Below are 24,340 nucleotides of genomic sequence, written 5' to 3'. Positions count from 1 at the left end.
CAAATGTAGCCAAGTGTTGAGTCCAGGTGGAGGAAACCGGTATTAATGGTACCATTCTGTACCGTTTGTATTTTCTTTTCTTTCTTTTTCCTTTTTTTTTTTTTTTTTTTTTTAATTTTCAAAATAAAACGTTTGGGGCAAAATGATCAGGGCTTTCTACAGACAAATCCTTTCTGGCTTCAGGTTCCTGCCTACGCGCCTTGCCTAAGTACTGCCGAGCCAGGGGATGTCCCCTTCCCTGAAGCTCGGGGCCACAGTTCACCTGCACCTTCCAAAGCACTTGGCTCCCGTCGCTGGTCTGCGGCGATTTGGGACATCCATCGAGAAGACCGCACCTCCGAGATTCCTAGAGAGGCCGGCCTGGAGACTGGAGAAGCCGGAAGCCCGGCTCTAGGCACTTCCTGTCCGGTTATTGTTCTCGCGCCGGAGGCGCGGGGCGTCGGATCCTGCTGGCCTTTTGCCGTAGTGCTCGTGGGCTCCTGGCGGGCGTCTTCGAGACACGGTCAGTGAGTCTGGCGGGGGTGGGCACAAATGTCCCGGGCGCGGGAAGGGCCATCCCAAGGGCGGGCCGCCGCGACCTCCTCGGGGGCCCTGGCCTGTTTGTCCCTAAGGCGGCTCCGCGTCCCATCACTTCAGAAGCCCAGCTGGCGCCTGCCGGGGGTCTGGCCGGGGACCTTGAACGCGGACGGCCCTGGGGCCTGGGGCCTGGGGCCTGGGGCAGGCTCGCCCGGAGTCTGCAGGGGGCAGGGGCGCTGGGGGAGCCCTCTCTGGGGAGTCTGTGCTGTCTGGGTGGAGGCGCGCGTGAGGTTCCTTAGCCGCAGGCAGGTCCGGAGGGACGCAGCAGGGGACTGTTCGGGCCTTTGTACCTGGTGGAGTTCACCTCGTGGAAAGAATGGACGATGGAAAGAATAATCGCCCAGAATTGAGGATTGGTGCAGGAGTGACAGTACTGCTGCGTCAAGAAATTCAGTGTGTGCGGTAAATTGCCAATAAGTCTGACGTAGGAGAAAGCATGCGATTACTTCAATAGTAGCAAAAGGGGACTTGACAAAAATTAGCACCTTTTTCCCCCAGTAAAACGTCTGAAGGGGAATAGAAGAAATTTAATTTCCTCATAATAAACTAAACCAGTAAGATCGTTTTACTCACAAATTAAACAACAACACAAACAATCAATTAGGATGAAGGGGTACTGTTAAGTTGTTGGTGTGATCCTTTAAGAAAGCAGTTTGGAATGTTTATCAACCATGAAATCCTTGAACCACTAATCAGAGCCTATATTCCGAGGGAGTAATTCAGCAGAAGAAAAAACTATTTGCACAGAAAAAAATTTAGCGTTAATTATTAAGAATATAAACTGAAAACAATCAAAATGCCTTTTACTAAAGCAATGGCTCATAAGTAGGATTAAGTTATAGTATAGGTATAATTCAGAATTCTGTGCCAGAATGAAGTAACTCTGTATATATTTATATGGAAAGATCTAAGACTATGGAATACTATGTGAAATATAGAGATTGAGGTAAGAAAGAAACAATGCAAGTTGCTGAAAAATGCACAGGTGTGATCTAATCTCTGTTTTGGGAAATAAGCGCTCTCTGTAAAGGTGTACATATCTGTATGGAAATGCAGAGAAAACACTGATGACTGGTAACAACTGTGGGGGGAATATATTTAATTCTGTGTGTTTCTGTATCACTTGGTCCTTTTTAAAAAAAAAAAAAATTTTATCTATTCATGAGAGACAAAGAGAACAGAGAGAGAGGCAGAGCCACAGGCAGAGAGAAAAGCAGGCTCCATGCAGGGAGCCTGATGTGGGACTTGATCCCAGGACCAGGAATCACACCCTGAGCCAAAGGTGGCGCTAAACCGCTGAGCCACCCAGGCACCCCTACTTGGTTCTTTTTGGTTAAGAATGACTGAATAGGGGAATTAATACTATAGGTTATTGTATAGCTACTAAAAATAATAAGCATGGAGAATGGCAACATAAAACATCTCTTTTTTTAATCTTAAGAGTAATACAAGGCATTTAGAATTAGTGGAAAAAGTAAGCAAACAAAAAGAATCTCAAAACTACATCACCCAAAGATGACCACCCCTAAATGTTGGTATGTAGACCCTCAGTCTTTTTCTTGAGATTCTTTAGTTTATGCTATTGTGTATCTTTGCTAATTTAAAAAAGCGCTGTTTTAATATTCCTTCTTAAAAAAAAAACAACCGTGATAATTATGAAATATATATCCCTATAGGTAAAAAGTTTATTAAGTCATGATTGTCACTATGGTTGAAGCTTTTCCCTTAAATTCTGTGCTGCATCTCCTTGGAGATGGAGTAGGACTGATTGTTCTTAGTCTTTTCTGTATTTTTCAAGTTTTACAATAAAAATACGTTATCCCTATAAACAAGAAAAAAACTCAATATTATATAAAGCTATCTGTGATTATTATGGGAACAAATTACATGTTTGCAGTTGAACCCTCTCCATTCTATGAAGGTGCAGTAGAGCAGACTCTTGCCATAGTGGCTGCTGCTTAGGCACTGGTGAAATTGGCCAGTCGGCTTTATGGCATCCAGGCATACCTCTGCTCAATGCTAACAACGTTTTCTGGTTTTTCAGTAGACAGTCTTCATTTTGGCCCTGGGAAGAAACCTAAGAAGAAGCTTTTGAAACTTAAAAATTAGATGGGACTTGATCTCTGCTGGGCAGCCCCCAGCTATAATAATTCCCCTCCTGAGCATAGAAGATGACTGCACAACTGAGAGAGGCCATGGATTTAACTGCCTGGGGCTCAGTGACCGTGAAAAAGGAGGAGGAAGAGGAAGAAAACTTCCTGGGTCAGGCATCCAGTCAGCAAGTGCACTCTGAGAACATCAAAGTCTGGGCTCCTGGGGAAGGTCCTCAGACAGGCCTTGATATATCAGAACAGGAGGAAAAGGTAAATAATTGTCTGGGAGGAAGCGGAGAGAAGAGACCTGAAAACCTCAAGTAGTTTCAGAGGGCACTATGTCCCTCTGCTTCCACACCTGGAGTATTATTTTCTGGCAAGGGCTCTAGCCTTTGGCCTTTGGAATATAATACAAATAGTCTCTTCTGATTGATGGGACATTTAGTGCTTTCTCTAAACCAGTGGTTCTCAAACCTTGCTACCCAGAATTGATTGGGGAGATTTTTGTAAAATTGTGATGCTCATGCCATACTTTATTCCAGTTAAATGAAATCCTGTGGTGGGTCCCAGACATCTGTGTTTTTTAAAAACTTCAGGTGATTCCAGTCAGATTCTGATAGCTCTAACCTGTGCTTCTCAAATTTTAATATAATTGATATCTCACATTTTAATCACCAGGAGATCTTATAAAAATGTAGATTCTGATTCAGGAGGTCTGGGTTAAGATTCTGTACTCACAAGCTCGCAGTTGGTGATGATCTATGGGTTGCACTTCGAAGAGGGAGGATATACCCTATACTCTGGTCCTTAATGCTTTCAAAACATTTGAACCAGATGATACTGTGGTTCCCCAAAGATCATAACCTTGCTTTTGTGATCTTTAGACCTCAGAAAACTGTACCCTGGAAAATCTCCCCACATGCTCTTTTGTCATGCACCCACTGGTAAATTAGGTTTCGGTGCTATAGTGGGTAGTGAAGTGAAATCAAAGTGATAGAGAAAAAACTCGGTGCCTTGATTCTCTGCCTGACCCATGTTGGGGATCAGAGAAGCCTTTGCCTTTATTTTCTTTTTTCTTTTTTGTTTTATTTTTACTTTTTTATGTATAAATTTCTTTTTTATTGGTGTTCAATTTGCCAACATATAGAATAACACCCAGTGCTCATCCCGTCAAGTGCCCAACTCAGTGCCTGACACCCAGTCACCCCCAGCCCCCACCCTCCTCCCCTTCCACCACCCCTAGTTCGTTTCCCAGAGTTAGGAGTCTTTCATGTTCTGTCTCCCATTCTGATATTTCCCAGTTATTTTTTCTCCTTTCCGCTTTATTCCCTTTCACTATTTTTTATATTCCGCAAGTGAATGAGAACATACGCTATTTGTCCTTCTCCGATTGACTTACTTCACTCAGCATAATACCCTCCAGTTCCATCCATGTTGAAGCAAATGGTGGGTAATTGTCGTCTCTAATGGCTGAGGAATATTCCATTGTATACATAAACCACATCTTCTTTATCCATTCATCTTTCGATGGACACCGAGGCTCCTTCCACAGTTTGGCTATTGTGGACATTGCTGCTAGAAACATCGGGGTGCAGGTGTCCCGGCGTTTCATTGCATCTGTATCTTTGGGGTAAATCCCCAGCAGTGCAATTGCTGGGTCGTAGGGCAGGTCTATTTTTAACTCTGAGGAACCTCCACACAGTTTTCCAGAGTGGCTGCACCAGTTCACATTCCCACCAACAGTGTAAGAGGGTTCCCTTTTCTCCGCATCCTCTCCAACATTTGTGTTTCCTGCCTTGTTAATTGTCCCCATTCTTACTGGTATGAGGTGGTACCTCATTGTGGTTTTGATTTTTCCCTGATGGCAAGTGATGCAGAGCATTTTCTCGTGTGCATGTTGGCCATGTCTATGTCTTCCTCCGTGAGGTGGTACCTCATTGTGGTTTTGATTTTTCCCTGATGGCAAGTGATGCAGAGCATTTTCTCGTGTGCATGTTGGCCATGTCTATGTCTTCCTCCGTGAGATTTCTCTTCATGTCTTTTGCCCATTTCATGATTGGATTGTTTGTTTCTTTGGTGTTGAGTTCAACAAGTTCTTTATAGATCTTGGAAACTAGCCCTTTATCTGATATGTCATTTGCAAATATCTTCTCCCATTCTGTAGTTTGTCTTTTAGATTTGTTGACTGTATCCTTTGCTGTGCAAAGGGTTTTTATCTTAATGAAGCCCCAATAGTTCATTTTTGCTTTTGTTTCTTTAGCCTTCCTGGATGAATCTTCCAAGAAGTTACTGTGGCCGAGTTCAAAAAGGGTGCTGCCTGTGTTCTCCTCTAGGATTTTGATGGAATCTTGTCTCACATTTACATCTTTCATCCATTTTGAGTTTATCTTTGTGTATGGTGCAAGAGAGTGGTCTAGTTTCATTCTTCTGCATGTGGATGTCCAATTTTCCCAGCACCATTTATTGAAGAGACTGTCTTTCTTCCAGTGGATAGTCTTTCCTCCTTTATCGAATATTAGTTGACCATAAAGTTCAGGGTCCACTTCTGGGTTCTCTATTCTGTTCCATTGTTCTGTGTGTCTGCTTTTGTGCCAGTACCACACTGTCTTGATGACCACAGCTTTGTAGTACAACCTGAAATCTGGCATTGTGATGCCCCCAGCTATGGTTTTCTTTTTTAAAATTCCCCTGGCTATTCGGTGTCTTTTCTGATTCCACACAAATCTTAAAATAATTTGTTCTAACTCTCTGAAGAAAGTCCATGGTATTTTGATAGGGATGGCATTGAACATGTAAATTGCCCTGGGTAACATTGACATTTTCACAATATTAATTCTTCCAATCCATGAGCATGGAATATTTTTCCATCTCTTTGTGCCTTCCTCAATTTCTTTCAGAAGTGTTCTATAGTTTTTAGGGTATAGATCCTTTACCTCTTTGGTTAGGTTTATTCCTAGGTATCTTATGCTTTTGGGTGCCATTGTAAATGGGATTGACTCCTTAATTTCTCTTTCTTCAGTCTCATTGTTGCTCTATAGAAATGCCACTGAATGCTGGGCATTGATTTTGTATCCTGCCACACTGCCAAATTGCTGTATGAGTTCTAGCAATATTGGGGTGCAGTCTTTTGGGTTTTCTACGTAGAGTATCATGTCATCGGTGAAGATGGAGAGTTTGACTTCTTCTTTGCCAATTTGAATGCCTTTTATTTCTTTATGTTGTCTGATTGCTGAGGCTAGGACTTCCATTACTATGTTGAATAGCAGTGGTGAGAGTGAACATCCCTGTCTTGTTCCTGATCTTAGGGGAAAGGCTCCCAGTGCTTCCCCATTGAGAATGATATTTGTAAAAAAAAAAAAAAAAGAGAATGATATTTGCTGTGGGCTTTTCGTAGATGGCTTTTAAGATGTTGAGGAATGTTCCCTCTATCCCTAAGCTCTGAAGAGTTTTGATCAGGAATGGATGCTGTATATTGTCAAATGCTTTCTCTGCGTCTATTGAAAGGATCATATGGTTCTTGTTTTTTCTCTTGCTGATATGATGAATCACACTGATTGTTTTACGAGTGTTGAACCAGCGTTGCATTCCGGGGATAAATCCTACTTGTTCATGGTGAATAATCTTCTTAATGTACTGTTGGATCCTATTGGCTAGTATCTTGTTGAGAATTTTTGCATCCATGTTCATCAGGGATATTGGTCTAGAATTCTCCTTTTTGGTGGGGTCTTTGTCTGGTTTTGGAGTTAAGGTGATGCTGGCCTCATAGACGAGTTTGGAAGTACTCCATCTCTTTCTATCTTTCCGAACAGCTTTAGTAGAATAGGTATGGTTTCTTCTTTAAACATTTGATAGAATTCCCCTGGGAAGCCATCTGGCCCTGGTCTTGGGAGGTTTTTGATGACTGCTTCAATTTCCTCCCTGGTTATTGGCCTGTTCAGGTTTTCTGTTTCTTCCAGTTCCAGTTTTGGTAGTTTGAGGTTTTCCAGAAATGTGTCCATTTCTTCTAGATTGCCTAATTTATTGGCGTATAGCTGTTCATAATATGTTTTTATTTATTTTTATTTTATTTTATTTTTTTAAGATTTTATTTATTTATTCATAGACACACAGAGAGAGAGAGGCAGAGACACAGGCAAAGGGAGAAGCAGGCTCCACACAGGGAGCCTGACGTGGGACTCGATCCCGGGTCTCCAGGATCACACCCCAGGCTGCAGGCGGCGCCAAACCACTGCGCCACCGGGGCTGCCCCATAGTATGTTTGTAAAATCGTTTGTATTTCCTTGGTGTTGGTAGTGACCTCTCTTTTCTCATTCATGATTTTATTAATTTGAGTCTTCTCTCTCTTCTTTTTAATAAGGCTGGCTAATGGTTTATCTCTCTTATTAATTCTTTCAAAGAACCAACTCCTGGTTTTGTTAATCTGTTCCACAGTTCTTCTGGTCTCAATTTCATTGAGTTCTGCGCGAATCTTTATTAATTCTCTTCTGCTGGGTGTAGGATCTATTTGCTGTTTTTTCTCTAGCTCCTGTAGGTGTAAGGTTAGCTTTTGTATTTGAGTTCTTTCCAGTTTTTGGATGGCTGCTTGTATTGCGATGTATTTCCCCCTCAGGAGTGCTTTTGCTGTATCCCAAAGATTTTGAATGGTTGTATCTTCATTCTCATTAGTTTCCATGAATCTTTTTAATTCTTCCTTAATTTCCTGGTTGACCCTTTCATCTTTTAGCAGGATGGTCCTTAACCTCCACGTGTTTGACGTCCTTCCAACCTTATTCTTGCCATTTAGTTCTAATTTCAAGGCATTATGGTCTGAGAATACGCAGGGGAGGATCCCAATCTTTTGGTATCGGTTCAGACCTATTTGTGACCCAGTATGTGGTCTATTCTGGAGAAAGTTCCATGTGCACTTGAGAAGAATGTGTATTCAGTTGCATTTGGACGTAAATTTCTGTAGATATCTGTGAAATCCATCTAGTCCAGTGTGTCATTTAAAGCTCGTTTCTTTGGAGATGTGCTTAGAATATCTATCGAGTATAGAAAGTGCTACATTGAAGTCACCAAATATAAGTGTGTTATTATCTAAGTATGTCTTAACTTTGGTTATTAGTTGATTGATATATTTGGCAGCTCCCACATTCGGAGCATATATATTGAGGATTGTTTAGTCCTCTTCTTGGATAGATCCTTTAAGTATAATACAATGTCCCTCTTTATCTCTCACTACAGTTTTTGGGGTAAATTTTAGTTTATCTGATATAAGGATGGCTACCCCTGCTTTCTTTTGAGGACCATTTGAATGGTAAATGGTTCTCCAACCCTTTATTTTCAGGCTGTAGGTGTCCTTATGTCTAAAGTGAGTCTCTTGTAGACAGCAAATAGATAGGTCTTGTTTTTTTATCCAACCTGAAACCCTGCGCCTTTTGATAGGGTCATTAAGCCCATTCACGTTCAGAGTTACTATTGAAAGATATGAGTATAGTTTCATCATGATACCTATTCAGTCCCTGTTTTTGTGGATTGTTCCGTTGGAATTCTTCTTAAAGAGGAATTTTAAGAGTCCCCCTTAAAGTTTCTTGCAGAGCTGGTTTCATGGTCACATATTCTTTCAGTTCCTGCTTGTCTTGGAAGCTCTTTATCTCTCCTTCTATTCTGAATGAGAGCCTTGCTGGATAAAGTATTCTTGGCTACATGTTTTTCTCATTTAGGACCCTGAATATATCCTGCCAGCCCTTTCTGGCCTGCCAGGTCTCTGTGGAGAGGTCTGCTGTTAATCTGATATCTCTCCCCTTATAAGTTAGGGATCTCTTGTCTCTTGCTGCTTTAAGGATCTTCTCTTTATCTTTGAAATTTGCAAGCTTCACTATTAAATGTCAAGGTGTTGAACAGTTTTTATTGATTTTTAGGGGGGGATCTCTCTATTTCCTGGATCTGAATGCCTGTTTCCATTCCCAGATTAGGAAAGTTTTCAGGTATGATTTGTTCAAATACATATTCTGGCCCTCTGTCCCTTTCGGCGCCCTCGGGAACCCCAATTAAATGTAGATTTTTCTTCCTCAGGCTGTCGCTTATTTCCCTTAATCTATTCATGATCTTTTAATTGTTTGTCTCTTTTTTCCTCAGTTTCCTCTTTGCCATCAACTTGTCTTCTATGTCACTCCCTCGTTCTTCCACCTTGTCAACCCTCATCGTTAGGACCTCTAGTTTGGATTGCATCTCATTCAATTGATTTTTAATGTCTGCCTGATTAGATCTAAGTTCTGCAGTCATGAAGTCTCTTGAGTCCTTTATGCTTTTTTCTAGAGCCACCAGTAGCTGTGTAATAGTGCTTCTGAATTGGCTTTCTGACATTGAATTGTAATCCAGATGTAACTGTGTGGGAGAGAGGACTGTTTCTAATTCTTTTGAGGTGAGGTTTTCCTTCTAGCCATTTTGCACAGTGCAGAGTGGCCAAAAACAAGTTGTATTGGGAAAAGGAGAAAAAGAAGAGAAAGAAGAAAAGAAAACGAAAAAAAGAGAAAAAAAAAAAAAAGAGAAGAAAAGAAAGGTCGGGGGGAAGCAAACAGAAATCAAAAAACAAAAAACAAGGGGGAGTATCCTCTGATTCTGTATACTGTAAATCCCTCGACTTCCCCTGGGACTTTCCAGTGCTGCTTTGTCAATAATTTGTTTTTCCCCTGTCCGTATAGCTGGTCTTCTGGGGGAGGCGCCTGCTGTGCTGATTTTCAGGTGTTAGCACTTGGGGAAGGTGCTCAGCCCCCTGCCTGGTGCAGGGCTCAGTGAAAGATGTTTAAGCTATGTATCTGGTGAGGCCACTGTGAGGCTCAGTGGGGGTTTATCCTGTGAGGCCCCAGGAGGAACAAGAACAGTGGCGGCGGCCAGGTTTGGAGCCCTGGATTCAGCTCTGGCAGTAACACTCAGTCTGCAGGGGCCTGGATCCTCCGGGGGCGGGGCCGCTGATCTGCTCCGCTTGGGGCAGGAGTGTCCCTGCTGTCCTGGGCCCTCCTGGCTTCTGCCTGTCCCGGTGCGAGTGCTGGATCTTGGGCTGTGTCCCTGGCACCCTGTGCTCCCGGGCCTGTGCTGTTGGATTTGCCCTCCCGGCCGCCAGGCCCCTTCCGCCCCGGAGCCGCGGTCTGAGCCACTCCCAAGCTGCTCCTGGGGTCGTGCAGTCCCCTCTGTGCAGAGCCTCTGCTGGAGCGCCTCTGAGCTGCTCCTGGGTCCAGCCAGGTGTGCCCTGCAGCCCTTTAGGGAGCTGGGCCACGGGGTGTGGCATGCTTTCCCTGGGGCGCAAGTGCCTCTGTTAGTGTCCCAGGGAGCCTGAGGGCATCCTCGCCCCTCCTCAGATCCTACTCTAACTCCCTGTGAGCACCTTTCAGTCCGGGAAGATGGGGTGAAACTCCTGCTTCTCCAGGCATGGCTTTCCTGTCCTGGGGACACTAGCCCTGGCCTTAGCGTGGCTCCTCGCAGAGCCCCTCCCCCTTGGATGCCTTTTGTTTATTTCTTTCCTCTCCCCACTTCCCCCCCCCCCCACCTTGATAGAAGCGTGAACTTTTCTCACTGTAGCATTCCAGCTGTTCTCTCTTTAAATCTCAGACCGAATTGGTAGATTTTCAGGATTATTTGAAGGTTATCTAGGTAATTTGTTGGGAACAGGTGACTTGGGGACCCTACTCTTCCGCCATCTTGCCCCGCCTCTCCTTTTTTTTTGTTTTTAAATGTTAAAAAATTTTTAAAAATCTTTTATGGTCTTCAGGAATAGGTCCTTACATTCTCATCTTCAAAACTAATCATACCACCTCCCCCTGACAATCCACTCATAAACTGACCTGGGCTTTGTTGTCTCTAGGGTCCAAACATGTTCTGGGACATGGCTGTCGTCCTGAAAGCAACACAGGAGGCACCTACTGGCTCAACCATTGGCAGCTACTCATTACCGGGGACTTTGGCCAAGAACGAGATACTGGATACTCATGGGATCATGACCTCTCTCGGCAAGTTTCTACCCCCTGATTCAGAATCTGACCTTTGGAGTTTCTCCATATCTATTTAGAGACTGGTGGTCTGATCTCCTAACTTGAGAAACCTAGAGTATTGAGGTATCAAAACTGTCAGGGAGAGCTGGCTAGAAGAATGCCAAAAGATACCTGTGCATTTGTCACAGGAAATGGCTCATTTTATATGTAGTCTTAAGACACCAGATAGACACGGGTGAACTTTAAATTCACGTACTCTTCATATGCTTCGTGTTTATCATTGGTTGGTGAGCCTGCAAGAGAAGCCAGCTAAGGTCAGAAGGGTCAGTTTTTGTTGTGATTTTGAGGAAATGTTGTGGAGATGTTCTTTTTTTTATAGATCTTTGTGCAGATTCCAGGGGGGTTTTGAGCAGTTGTGTCAACTATACTCATGTTCAAAGCTAGGTCTTAATAGAGGGTACTAATGGCTGACTTATCACCTGGTTCTTTCTCTAGGCTGGGACTCAGGATATGTCTGACTAGCAATGGCAGAAACTTACCTATAGAGGAGTGATGTGTCACTGTGGGTCAAGGATGTGGTAGCCATGGGTCCTGTGTTGTAGAAGTAATCCCTGGGTGACTGCCAAGGCCCTTACGGCACTCGAATTCTAGAAATCTGGCTGGTACAGAGCTACACCTGAATATTTTGAATACTCTGCTCTCTAGCCCATTCCTCAGACTGACCAGGTCACTTTCTTAAACCACTATAGGATTATCTTATATATTATTCATCTTCTTGTCTCTTCTTTAATTATTCCTCATCAGCAGCTTCTGTTGCCTATTTCCTGCTCTCTGTTCCATTCTCTCTGGTGCATTCTGTGTATTATCACTTCTTTTTCTCTTTCCTTGCTTTATCTTTCATTCACATCTTAACTCCAGCAGTAACACGTGTCCACCAGGCATGATCACTGTTTCCCTTCTTTGCTTCTTACCTCAAGACCCTTTCCCCAGCCAAGATTGACCCTTCTGTGTATTGTCAGCTGTTTGCATAGCAGCAGGTAACAGCAGGGTTATAAGTTCTACAAATTAAGAGAAATACCTGAGTGTAGTTGCTGCCCTGCCTTTGATAACTCTTTGACCTTGAACAAGTCCTTTCTCTCTCAACCTCCATTTCCTGTTCTTTCAGCAAGACTGTATTCATTCAGTGCATACAGGATCTTGTGGGGGCCCTGCTTTCTGTGTGCTGGGTAATGTGATAGGTGTTGAGGATACTGAAGAAGATACAGTCTTGCCCTTCTTTTTAGCTCTCACACAAATGAAGGAGAATAGTTTCATCTTGATGATAAAATTGTAAAATATGCATGAACATGCTTTGAAAATTCCTGGTGGTTAACATCTGAGAGAGTTTTATCTACAGCTTCCTATGTATTAATTACTGTTGAATTTATTAAAGTTTAAAACATTTAAAACTCAAGTTTTTAAGCATTTAAACATAACTTATTTTTATTTTACTTATACATCTAGGAGATTTTTATAAAAATGAGAATACTTGTCCTTTAATTCATGTTTAGTGAAGCCTCAGGTTTTACAGATTAATATTTTAAACTTTTTAAAACGTTTTGCTCTATCTACATATCAATTTATATAAAAATTTCCTTATTTTTATTCTCAAATATATAAAATGTATTATATTTCAAATTCAGTATATATAATTTTTAAAAATATTTCAAATACCTAAGTAGGCAGACTTAACTAATCTTACGTATAAAATCTTACTAATCACACTTTTGTAAACCTAATGAATTTGTAGTGACTTACAAATTTAGTAAATCAAATTACCATTCATATCTTACAATAGAGTCTCCAGCTAAAATGGTAGACCTAGATAGCATTTTAGATCTCTTTTTAAAAAAATGAAAAAAAAGGTATTGATTTCAAAAGTTGTACTTTGCCTGTCCTCTAGTTCATCACAAGTACATTTTTAGTTAATTTCTTTAGTAGGGTTACAATAATGCTTCAAGGTCTAAAAAAGGAAAAATAACTATCTCAAGCCAAAGGTACAGGTTCTACATTATTGGTTAATTAATAATGCAAAGGGATTTGAGCTTGAGTACTCAGAACAGACTTTTCCTTTTTTTAGATCCTGGGCATTGGCCAAGATCCTAGCTCTTCATCCCTGTAATGGAAATGTTAAATGACCAATATGTGGAGACCTTGTAGGCCACAGTTGTACCTGCTTCTGTAATAATCTTGACAGAAAACATGATGCAAATATAAGTAATTGTTTCTGTTATTGGTTCTAATTGGTTCAGTAGTTCCCACTGGTCTTCATCTTTCATGGCTTTTTAGTGTTCTAAATCTTATGGTAAAAAGGGTAGGAGTGAGGTCAGGGGATGAAAGTGAGGTCATAGATTGAAGTTTTCTTGGAATTTGTTCTTCTTGGAAAGATGCTTGGTGGGGATAGGAGGCCCCCAGTGTCAGTGATACAGAGCTAAAGGAAAGAAGTAGTAGATGGAAAAAAGCAAGGAGGGAGACATTAGAAGGGAAAGAAATTAGGTGAGATGTATGGGATAAAGAAAAGTAGAGAACATAGAAGAAAGTGCGCAAAAGAAAAGCAGAAGAGATATGAAATAATACAAGGAAAAAAATCAGAATATTCCACTCACACTGAGTTGTAATATAAAAACCAAGAGAGGAGAGATGACGAGGCACTAGGCAAAAGAGATAGAGGGGGAAAAAGTAAAATAAGAAAGAAGATAAGAAGACAGATGGTCACTGCACTTAGGGTGGTGAGCATTGAGTAATGTATGGAATTGTTGAATTAATATGTCATACACTTGAAATTAATATAAGACTGTTAATCATACTTTAGTTAAAAAAATTTTGAAAAGACAAAAATGTTAGGGCAGTTAAGCTACAGGAAGAAAAATAGAATAGATACAAGAAAGACATCAGAAGACCTCAAAAGAGTAGGAATAGAAAGAACTGGAAAAAGACTAGCATTTCATAATTTGTTGTCACATTCAGTTCTCTGCCATATGCAGGCCTTGCATTGCCTTTTTCCAGCACTGCCTATCTTATCTGAATGATTATGATGGGAGTGTCGTGTAACTGTTGTTTTAACCAGGTAACCATACTGGGCTGTTTCCCTGCCCCCCCATCATGTTTTGTATCCTGATATCCCTGTCTCACTCATCTCCTAGGTTGGAGAGTTGCCCTGATCTATGCTGGTGGGATGTCTTACAGATGCTGGATTCTCCCCCTTGCAGTTGCTGTATGACCTGCAGCTCACAGCTTTCCTGCTCACTTCTAAGTTCACCACCAGGAGGAATATCTCCCCTTTGGAGGCTTGCCTTCACTGCTTGCCCTGGTTTCATGTGCCTTATCTGGGTAGTGTTCCTGAACTTGGTATAATTCAAATGCTGATGAAGAGTTTATGAACGCTAGGTTGTACAGGTGCACATCATTGGGTCACGGGTGATAGGAGTGGAGAGGAGACACATAAAGAGTTACTATGTTACTGACTCTAGGACCCCTTTTCTGACACTACAGTTCCAAGGCAGTTTTAAAACTTCAGGGTGTTTTGCTGTTTTCATGATACTGGCATAAGGGAACAGGCTATACAGTGTCTCAAACTTAGAAGGGTCAGCTTTCCTTGACACAAAGCAGAGCTGTTTGCTCAACACAAGTGTTGAGCTGTTTACTCTGTTCACATTCTTCCTTAGTCCCTTCTGGGGTTGCCATCTATCACCATAACAACTCCTATCCTCTAAGGATCTCCATCTTTGCTCCTGGGCCCCAACACGTGGACCCACAGTACTAGATGTGAGGCTCAAAGTCACTGCAGACTCTCCAGAGCCACTTCCTGTGCTCAGACATTACTGTAGAGTAACTTGATTAATCTTCTCCTGGTTTTATGAGATACATACTGTTATTGTCCTTATTTTGGAGATAAGGAAACTGAGGCAAAGAAGTTAAGTTAGTAGCCCAAATTCCTACAGCTATGTGGCAGAGCAGGCGTTTGAAACCAAGCCGTCTGGCTCCACAGTCATGTTGTTAAGCTATGTGCTACATAGCCTCTCAGTGTTTCAGGTGCTCTTAGCTGCTCTGGTCCTTCTGGCATCCAGTGGACCCTTTCTGTCCATGCTTATCTTTACTTGAATATCCAGCTTCCTCATACACAAAAGTCTAAGTTGCATAGATTTTCATTTCTAGGGTCAGAATGTCCTTAAGTGGTGGGTTGTAAGCAGATCTACACTAAGTAGCTAACGTAAGGAGGCAAGCCTGGGAGAGTAGTGCCCTACAACTGGTCTTAATTGTAAGATCAGTCATTACACAACCAGAGCCATCTGAAGATGGCTTTCCTGCATGAAGCAGTGTTGGATGTCCAATGGAGGTAACTGGAAGTGCTGGAAAGACCACGAATCAGTGGAGTCTGCTCTGGGTGTGGCAGAAGAACCTAGAGAGGAGAGGTGACACATGGGGGAATTCTTTTCTTTGATGAAGCCATTTTACACATACACCAAAGTCACATACATCCTGACATTTATCACTTGATCCTGTTCTTTTTCTAGGCCAGAATAAGCTGACACTTATACTTTTGTTTGTTGTTTCAGGTGCTGAAACCAAGAACCCACAGTTACTGGTTCCAAAAACTGAGATATGTGATGAAGCAGAAAAACCCTTCATAATATCAGGAAGAATCCAGAAAGTTAATCCTCAAGGACCTGAGTTAGGAGAAGCCTGTGAAAAAGGGAACATGATAAAGAGGCAAAGAATTAAGAGGGAAAAGAAAGGTTTCAGACATATGGCAGTGAAGGACTGTCATGTACCTGAAAGCTTCAAAGTAGAGGAAGATCAGAAATGTCAGCAGTCTGGGGAAAGATATAGCCTTAGTTCTAGCTCTGTTAAAAATCAGAAAAGCCAGCCTGGACAGAAACCTTTCACATGTAGTGTGTGTGGAAAAGGCTTTAGTCAGAGTGCAAACCTTGTAGTGCATCAGCGAATCCACACTGGGGAGAAACCCTTCGAATGTCATGAGTGTGGAAAGGCCTTCATTCAGAGTGCAAACCTTGTCGTACATCAGCGAATCCACACTGGACAGAAACCATATGTATGTTCAAAATGTGGGAAAGCCTTCACTCAGAGTTCAAATCTGACTGTACATCAAAAAATCCACTCCTTAGAAAAAACCTTTAAGTGCAGTGAATGTGAGAAAGCCTTCAGTTATAGCTCACAACTTGCTCGGCACCAGAAAGTCCACATTACAGAAAAATGCTATGAATGTAATGAGTGTGGGAAAACATTTACTCGGAGCTCAAACCTCATTGTCCACCAGAGGATCCACACTGGGGAGAAGCCCTTTGCCTGTAATGATTGTGGCAAAGCCTTTACCCAGAGTGCAAATCTTATTGTACATCAACGAAGCCATACTGGTGAGAAGCCATATGAGTGTAAAGAGTGTGGAAAAGCCTTTAGTTGTTTTTCACACCTTATTGTGCACCAGAGAATTCACACTGCAGAGAAACCTTATGATTGCAGTGAGTGTGGAAAAGCCTTCAGTCAGCTATCTTGCCTTATTGTGCATCAGAGGATTCACAGTGGAGATCTTCCTTATGTGTGTAATGAGTGTGGGAAGGCCTTCACATGTAGCTCGTACCTGCTTATTCATCAGAGAATTCATAATGGGGAAAAACCTTACACATGCAATGAGTGTGGCAAGGCCTTCCGGCAAAGGTCGAGCCTCACTGTGCACCAGAGAACCCACACTGGGGAGAAGCCCTATGAGTGTGCCAAGTGTGGCGCGGCTTTCATTTCTAACTCACACCTCATGCGACACCACAGAACCCATCTTGTTGAATAACAGGTACTGGTTACTCCAGGCATTGATCGTAATCCACTAACCCCTAATTGGATATGTCTTTGCTGTTTTGTTCCTCTGTAAAAATGAGGCTGTCATGTTCTTAAAAGTAACAGTTTTCAGGAGTATATCACAGAACATAAGCATTTTGGAGACTGACTTAAAGTGAAAGCTAAGCACTTAAAGGCAGGGACTGTGTTTTTTTGAGGTGTGCCCTCAGTGGTCCTCCTGTTTGAAATGGAATGTGGCTTTTTTAGAAATTGGTTATATAAAGCTAAGTGATAAAGATCCTATTTGAGGAAAGGTGTTTTTGATTTTTTAAACCCAATTTCTTGAGCAACAGGCAGGTTTTTGGTATAGGTCTGCTTGGAATTCTGGAGCTTTGATCCTTGTATTCTAGTATTTTGGGTTAAGAAATGATGACTAGTTAAGGAAGCCACTTGGGGTAGCAAATCAACACTCACCTTTGAACTTTTTTATAAGCTTTCCATTCCTTAGGCAATCTTCTCCTAAAATGGATAGAAGTAGGAAATAGCTGTTTCCCCTGTTGTCTATACCTCATGAACCTTGGTATGGTAAAGCTCTGGGAGGGTCTGACAAACCTCTTCCATTCTGCAGTCTGAGTGGCCAAGCACTTGAGGATTGATGGTGACAAAACACTGGGGCCAGGGTGTATTCATTTGCTGACAACTCTTCATGTGACCCTAACTTCATTGCATTCCATCAGAGTGAGATGCTTCTAACAGCCCCTTCACAGAGGGGTCAAAGAATAAAGCTTGCTGAAAGGCCTGTTCACATTATCTATGCTTATTCTGCTCAGGCCCAGCCAGGGGGGGTTCACTTTGGGTGTCATTCTCACTTTTTGGCTGGTCTTTAGAAGAAATAATGGAGTCCTAATTTTGAGAGGACCAAAGAAGAAAGTAAAGGGAGGAGGGGAGGTAGAGTGGGACTCCTAAAGTCTTAATTTTTTTTTTTTTTGAGAAGTTCAACAGTATTGGAATGTGAAAACTTAGAAGGATGAAGAAACTGGCTAAGGTAAGATAACCTTTGTTACTATTGAGCCTTTATTCCTGGAAAAATAATTTATAAAACTATGCAATAGGTAGAGTTATGTAATATTGCCTTGTATTTATATAGAACTTAATTCCTTGTTTATACACCTTCAAGTATAGAATCAATCCTCAGCACTTCCCTTAAACTTTCACACAGATCCTTACCTTAATCCATAGAACACTGAAAGAGGTGTTTTCCCCATCTAGCTGAGAGTGATCAGACAACAAAGAGCAGCCTACATTCAAATCCAGGATTTAAACTAGGTTCTCTGTTCTGCAATGCTGTGTCTAACCACCTGCAATCCAGGTCTTCCACAGAGCCTGAGAAAGGGGTGAGGAAGCTGAGATTTTAGGACGTGCCTTAGGTAGTGTGACCCACAGTAAGCATCAAATCAGACTAGGATTGGAGTCTCCTGGTTGTGGGTCTGTCTCTTCATCCCATTCAGCAAGCAAGAACATATTGTAAATGCCCTACCTGCTGACAAGCAATCTGGTACAACTCGTAGAAGTCCCATCATTGGGACTTAACTGGCTCATTTGTTTTGTATTTAAGCTCAGGAAGAGGTGTTTGGACACTTTCATGTATAGAAGGCGTAAACAAAGCTTGTTTATTTCCTCTTTCTCTTCCCCTTCAACTATGGTCTTAAATCCAAGCATATGCACCTTCTTTTCCCAGTTTGCACTCTGAATCATACATAACTATAAGAAATTAATAGGATTCAAAAGTCAGAATCAGAAATGCTCATGTCCTCTGTGACTGTTCCTGTCCCCCAGATGAGAATGGAGAAACCCAAAGATAACACCAAGTGTTTGCTAAGATTGGGAACAAGCCTAGGTATTTACCCCTGCAGGATCAGGAAGCCCAGTAGAAGAGCAGGTTTGAAGATTTGGAGTAAATCTGACCTGGACCTATCAAGAGACCAAAAGTGTACTTTCCTTGAAAGATACAAGCCAGGACTTAGGATCCTTAGGACAGTTAAATTCTTCTGGTTTCACACTATGTTCATCCTAATTTAATGCTTTTCGTGGATGATTGAGATTTCCTGGCTAAAGATTGCTGGTCATAGGCAACTCAGAAAAGGCTGTGCAGGTGATTATGATGTAAAGCTAGATTTGAAAATCACCCAACCTTGCAGTGAAACAGTGATTTTCACTTGGCTGCATGTTAGAACAACCTAGTGTACTTAAATTTTTTTTCCATTCCCAGGGCCAACTTTTTTTTTTTTTTCCAATTCTGGAGGGAAACCCTTTGGGGTCACATTGTGTGACCAAGGTAATGGCCACTGCAGTCAAGTAAAGTCTGTAGGCCACGAATGCATGTGATCAAAGGTGGAGTAGGAAAGCCCGAGTAAAATCTGGATGTGCAGAGTACTCTGTGTGGTTTCGGCAAAACAGGATACTAACAACATTGGCTGCACTGGATGTCCTATACCTTGGTTGTAAGGATTCTGTGCCCTAATTTATTTGTATTTTAAGTGAATATACCAAACACTTTATATATATGAGCAAACCAAGTTTTACACAGCATACTTTTATATTCCTCATTCAACAAAATGACTTTTTACACTTCTACTGTATTTCATCTCCAGGTCTTGGTTTCCACAAATCTGCACCCAGGTTCAAGACTTCTCCAATGCTGCATAAATTATGTGAGCCTAGTGGATTACCAAACAGACCAGATCCTTAACTAACAACTCTTATTTCCAGTTAATTTCCAGACTTTAAAATAAGTTACTGCTCTCCTTTTTCTGTATGGTTTCTGATAGATGAGAAGTGACTACTACTTGGCACAGTTGGCTTAAGTTTTCATTTTCCCAAAAGTCAACCCCTTTCTCTCTTGGCTTTTATTTCTAGAAGCAGATCAGAACTCTGAAGCCCTGATTCTTAAGTTGCCAAGAGCTATCAGAGTTCTAGCTATCAAAAATCCAGGCCAACTGATGAGTACTAAGAAGACAGCCAAGAAGTCATGGCAACAGTTGTGTATTAAGGAGAACATAGTGATATGGAAGTGATGATAAAGTCTTGTACTTTGGGGGGCACAGGGGAGGAGAGACTCATTCACACACACACACAACACACACACACACCCCTACACTTACATGCCTCAGACCCATGGATCTCCAAGCTCAGGAAGAGGTGTTTGGACAAAGCTAATCTTTATGTTCTGGGTCCCTCCCTCGCCTAGATAGTTATCCTTTCATATCTGTCACTTTGCTTGCTCTTCCATCCAGTGTGCTCAATCTTTCTGGGGTCATAGTCCCTTTGAGGATCTAATGGAGGTTGTAGATACTCTTCCTGAGACCTGCAGATAGCACATTCAGTTTTTCGCTCATTTGTGGTGGTTTATAGTCTCCCTAAGGCCAGTTCTTGAATCCACTAGGGCCTAAATGTCTAGTGACATTAAGAAATGAGGTCAGAATCTCTAGATGTTGCCCAAATACAATCTCAATCTTGCTTTTCCTGGATTCCCTCCTTAAGCAAATAGCGTTATTCAGCACCCAAACTGGAAATCCAAGAGGTTATTTCTGGCTTTCTCTGTGTCCTTCTTTCAACAGTTCTTTTCACTCTTTGTGGCAAACATGGTGCTAGTTCCTGGAGTACAAAGGCAAACAAGGCCTACCAAATCCTGGTGTCTCAGGAAAACTGTTTGAACCCCTTAACATGATTTACTAAGCTCTTCATAGTCTCTTTCCAAGCTAATCTCTTCACTTTGCATGTATTTTTACTGCAGCCTAGAGGCATGTGCTGGCTTTTCTCTGTGCCTTTGCTCACACTGTCCCTGATGCTTATTACCACCACTTCCTACTTGGCCTCTGTCTACTTTGCTGAACTTTAGATTTCTTTTAAGATTTGATTCCAGTCTCATCTTTGGGAACCCTCTGACTAATCCTTAGCAAGTATGTGTATACACACACACACACACACACACAGATAGATAGATATATACTTAGAAGTATGGAAGAGCATGTGGTATGTATCCACTTTATGCTTTAAAGTGAAAAAAAAATTTGGATTCATAATTGTGTATATAGTACAGTTCTCATATAATGTTTCATATACTATGTACTGTTAAAAAGTAATAGATAAATTACCTGAAGGAAATAAAAAAATGTTATAAGTGGTTAAGTGACATGTTCACAGCCATACAGAATTGCAGAGCTTAGACTCAAACTTGGTCCTGTAGATTATAGAATTATGGGTGATTAAAAGTCATTTTTTTCTTTTTAAGTAATATTTTCTATAAGGAACAAGAACTTTATAATCAAGAAAAAATTATTATATTTACGTATTTAGTTCTATTGTATTAACTCTAAACAGTATTTTAATTCTGTGTTTTAAGATGTGGAATATACCCTGCCATTTCTTTCTCCTTCCCCTTCCACCTCTCTGCCTCTGACAATGTCAAGTCTGATTCTTGAACTCTATTCTGTAACCACAGATAGTCTTTTATGCTTTGTTTATTGATTTGCTCTAAATGTTGAAAATAAACAGCATGAATGTAATGTAAATGTTTACTGCAGATTAAGTAGCTTACTATGATTTATATATATTATTTTACTGGAGTTTTTAGTTGCCTTTCTTTTCCCCTTATACTGGTTGCTTTTAGCACACTCTGAGTGATTTTCAGATTCTTCATCTAATTAGATACTCTATTGAGTCCCCTTTTTTCTCTTTAAGAGACCTCTAGTTTCTAGCTTCCCATGCTAGTCTGCCCTTGATGTTTTCCTGCCCCTTGTTTTGTTGTTAAATGGGGCTTTGGTGTGTATTGAATTGTACATGTTGCTCTTATTTATTAACTCATTTCACTGCAGCACAACTTCCAAGTCACTGCCAAGAAAGAGTATATGGAAAACAAAAATATTGAGTGCTTATATATCAAAAAAACATCTTTCTCTGTCCTCCAGCTTGATTGTTACTCTGGCTCTGAAATTCTACATTGAAAAATTAATCCAGAATTTGTAGATGCCTGGTTCCAGTCTGATTCTTATTTGACAATCAATAAATACTGTTTGCATTACTGAGATCTTTTCCCCCACCCAGCCCCCATCCCTGAAAGCTTTTATAAAGTCTCCTCTTTATTCTTGTGCACTTAATTCTCCAGTGTACTCAGTGGAATTTTTCAATCTAGTGACTCAGGTTACTTCTATTCTTGGAAATGTTCTTGTATTATGTGATAATCTCCCCACCCCTTTTTCTCTTTTTAGTCTTTCTGGAATCTTTATCTGTCATATGTTGGACCTGTGGATTGATCCTCAGCTACTTTCTGTGTTATTACCATGTCCTTGTTTTGTGCTATTTTCTGAGAGACTTTTGTTATTTTTTAACCTGCTTAGCAAATTTCTTATTTTGCCAATATTAATTTCTAAAAAGCTTTTCCTTTTCTGTTTGTTCCCTTTTTGTAGCATACTATTCTCATTTTAGAGACACCTCTCAATTCTGAGTGTTGTAATTAGAAGAGTTTTCTTAAAGGTTTCTCTGTCAGCAGATATCTCACCCCTTCGTGTCCTTCCCCTGGGTCCTTTTTTCTCTTTGTTTACTCTCATTAGAGACTTTCCTCAAATATGTTGTGATTCTTACTGACATAAACAAATCTGTATGTGTGTATCAAAAGTCCATTTGAGACCTCTGTGTGTGGGAGTGGGGTTTGCTCAGTTAAGAGGCTTTCTTCTAGAATACTCGGAAGGAAACAAACTCTTCCCTGGAAATCTTTCAGCTCTAGAATGCTATCTTTTGTCTGGGGCTTATATGCTTTGTTAGCAGGAACACCTCTGATATTTTGTCTGGGGTTTAGATACCATAAGTGCTTCTGTAGGAGTGGGAGAGAGGAAAGTCAAGTGTTATTAAAGGCTTTTGGTTAATGCCCTTATTTTTATCCTCACTTCTCCCTTCTACCCTTAATGTACCTGGGGTTTCCAAGTCCCAAGTTGCTTTGGGATTTGGCAGGGTATGTCAGCTACCTCCTTGCATTGTATTGCCCTCAGCAAGTGTTCCAAGTTCTTACTCCCTCCATGCAGCCTTCTCCATTTTCCATCTTACAGAGATTTGTTCCCCTTATCACATCATTATTTATATATTTTAAGCCATTATAATTCATTATCATCTTACAGGAAGATAAAACATTTTTTAAAAGACTGTTGATATGCTTTTATATTGCACTACCACTTAACTATCCTAAAAATGAGTATTTTGGCAGTGATTTATATACTTGTCAGTGTTACAGTTTTACCAAAAAAAAAAAAAAAAAAATCCAAGGGAATAATTAAATTATAATATGATGGAATATTATGCAACCACTAAAGAGCATAATTTAAAGGATATTTAGTGATATAAAATGTTCCCGGTATTAAATGGAAAATGCTAAGTACAAAATTAAATGGTAGGTACAGATAGCTCAATTTTCTTAAATATACGTGCATAGAAAAGATGAAAAAAATAAGTACATAGGGTGGTTAATGGTTAAATATCACTGCTTTGTCTATATTTTCTACAATACACCTCAGTTACCTTTATGACCAGGAAGGGAAAAGCTAATAAAAACACAAGATGATGGCTCATATGGAGTGATGAGACAATTTTGGCGGGTGTGGTAGTAGGGAGCAGCAGAGTAAGGGACTGGGGAATAAAGAAACCAGTTACCAAGGACAATGGTGGATGGAATTCGTTCGGGGAATATATGTAACCTTAGTGATTGTGATGTATACCTGGGGCTCGGCTGGTGAGGGGAGAAAGAAATCTTGGAGACCATACAGATAGCTTTTGTCAGACTACAAGGGAGATTCTGACTCAGTGGCCGGGGCAAGAAGAGAATGGACAGATGGAGCGAGCAGGCCTTAGGGGCATGAAAGATTAAGCCTCAAATCCCCAAGCCAGAAATCAGCTCCACAACCTGGTGAAACATGACTTGTGACAAATGGGTCCTGCCCAGGCCTAAGAAGCCCTGGTTTCCTTGTACTGCTCTGGGTCTGACCTGTGTTCACAGTAGTCAGTACTTCTGAGGTGTTGGGTGGGGATTTGGGAGATGCAACTCAAGTCCTAGCACACTAGTAGCAAGGTTGTAACAACCCCATTTGTTAAGGGGTTCCTGTGTGGGAGACTTAATGCCAAATGTTCTTTATTTCATTTAGTCCTCACCTGAGGAAGAAAGTTCCTTTATAATCCCCATTTTCAAGGAATATCTTCACAGGATTAGAATAACTCAGGCCAAAGTTTGTGCCCCTTCCTCCCAAGCTACTTTCTCCATGTCCCTCCAGAGACCTTTCGCCTCAAAAGTTACAGAAGCAAACAATGAAGAATAAGTCTTCCTCCTAGCTCAGGGTACCCTGGTTGGGAGTACCCTGGAAATAAGTGTTGCAAATTTCTTGATCCTTCCAAGGAGAGTGTATGTATTTACAGTCTTCTGTATCCCCCTTTAAAACACACACTCAGAAACAGGACCTTAGGATATGCAATGTCTACACTTTTTTTTTTTTCCATTTAGTGTGTCTTGCAGATGGTTCTATATTAGCCTATAAGATCTACCTCATTTTTTTTTTCTTTGCCATGTGATATTGAATTCTATGGATGTACCATTATTCATGTAGCAGTATCCTGTTGGTGGGCATGTAGTTTCTTTTCTGTCTTTTGTTTTACAAACAGTGCCATGCTAAATCACCTGGTATACCATCATGTTGTGTGCAACTTTGCAGTATAAATTGATAAAGGGTAGGTACATTTGATTTTTGATAGAAATTGCAAATGCAGTTCACAGTATTTGTATGAAAATGCCCATTTCCATGAGTCTTCTATAAAACTATTATTTTCTGGTCTGATAAA

General features: G+C 41.1%; 1 protein-coding gene across 7 annotated transcripts; it reads left to right on the top strand.

Annotated features, from left to right (window-relative positions):
* The first annotated feature begins 203 nt into the window (after positions 1-203).
* On the top strand, positions 204-24,340 carry ZNF35 (zinc finger protein 35). Of its 7 annotated transcripts, XR_007404287.1 has the most exons (7): positions 204-502; positions 2,621-2,939; positions 10,510-10,654; positions 15,232-16,481; positions 17,460-17,510; positions 19,117-19,176; positions 19,382-24,340. XR_007404287.1 is itself a non-coding variant. In XM_025447450.3 (5 exons), the coding sequence occupies exons 2-4, from the start codon at positions 2,748-2,750 to the stop codon at positions 16,476-16,478; spliced, it is 1,584 nt and encodes a 527-aa protein (XP_025303235.1). In that variant the 5' UTR covers positions 204-502; positions 2,621-2,747; the 3' UTR covers positions 16,479-16,481; positions 17,460-24,340. The 7 variants fall into 7 exon arrangements, 2 of the variants coding, with proteins under 2 accessions (XP_025303235.1, XP_035558392.1); XR_003136702.3 differs by lacking the exon at positions 19,117-19,176; XR_003136700.3 differs by having other exon boundaries at positions 19,117-24,340.

This window comes from Canis lupus, chromosome 20 (assembly GCF_003254725.2).
Source record: "Canis lupus dingo isolate Sandy chromosome 20, ASM325472v2, whole genome shotgun sequence".
Taxonomy (NCBI): Eukaryota; Metazoa; Chordata; class Mammalia; order Carnivora; family Canidae; genus Canis; species Canis lupus.
This window is presented reverse-complemented; position numbering and strand designations above follow the sequence as displayed.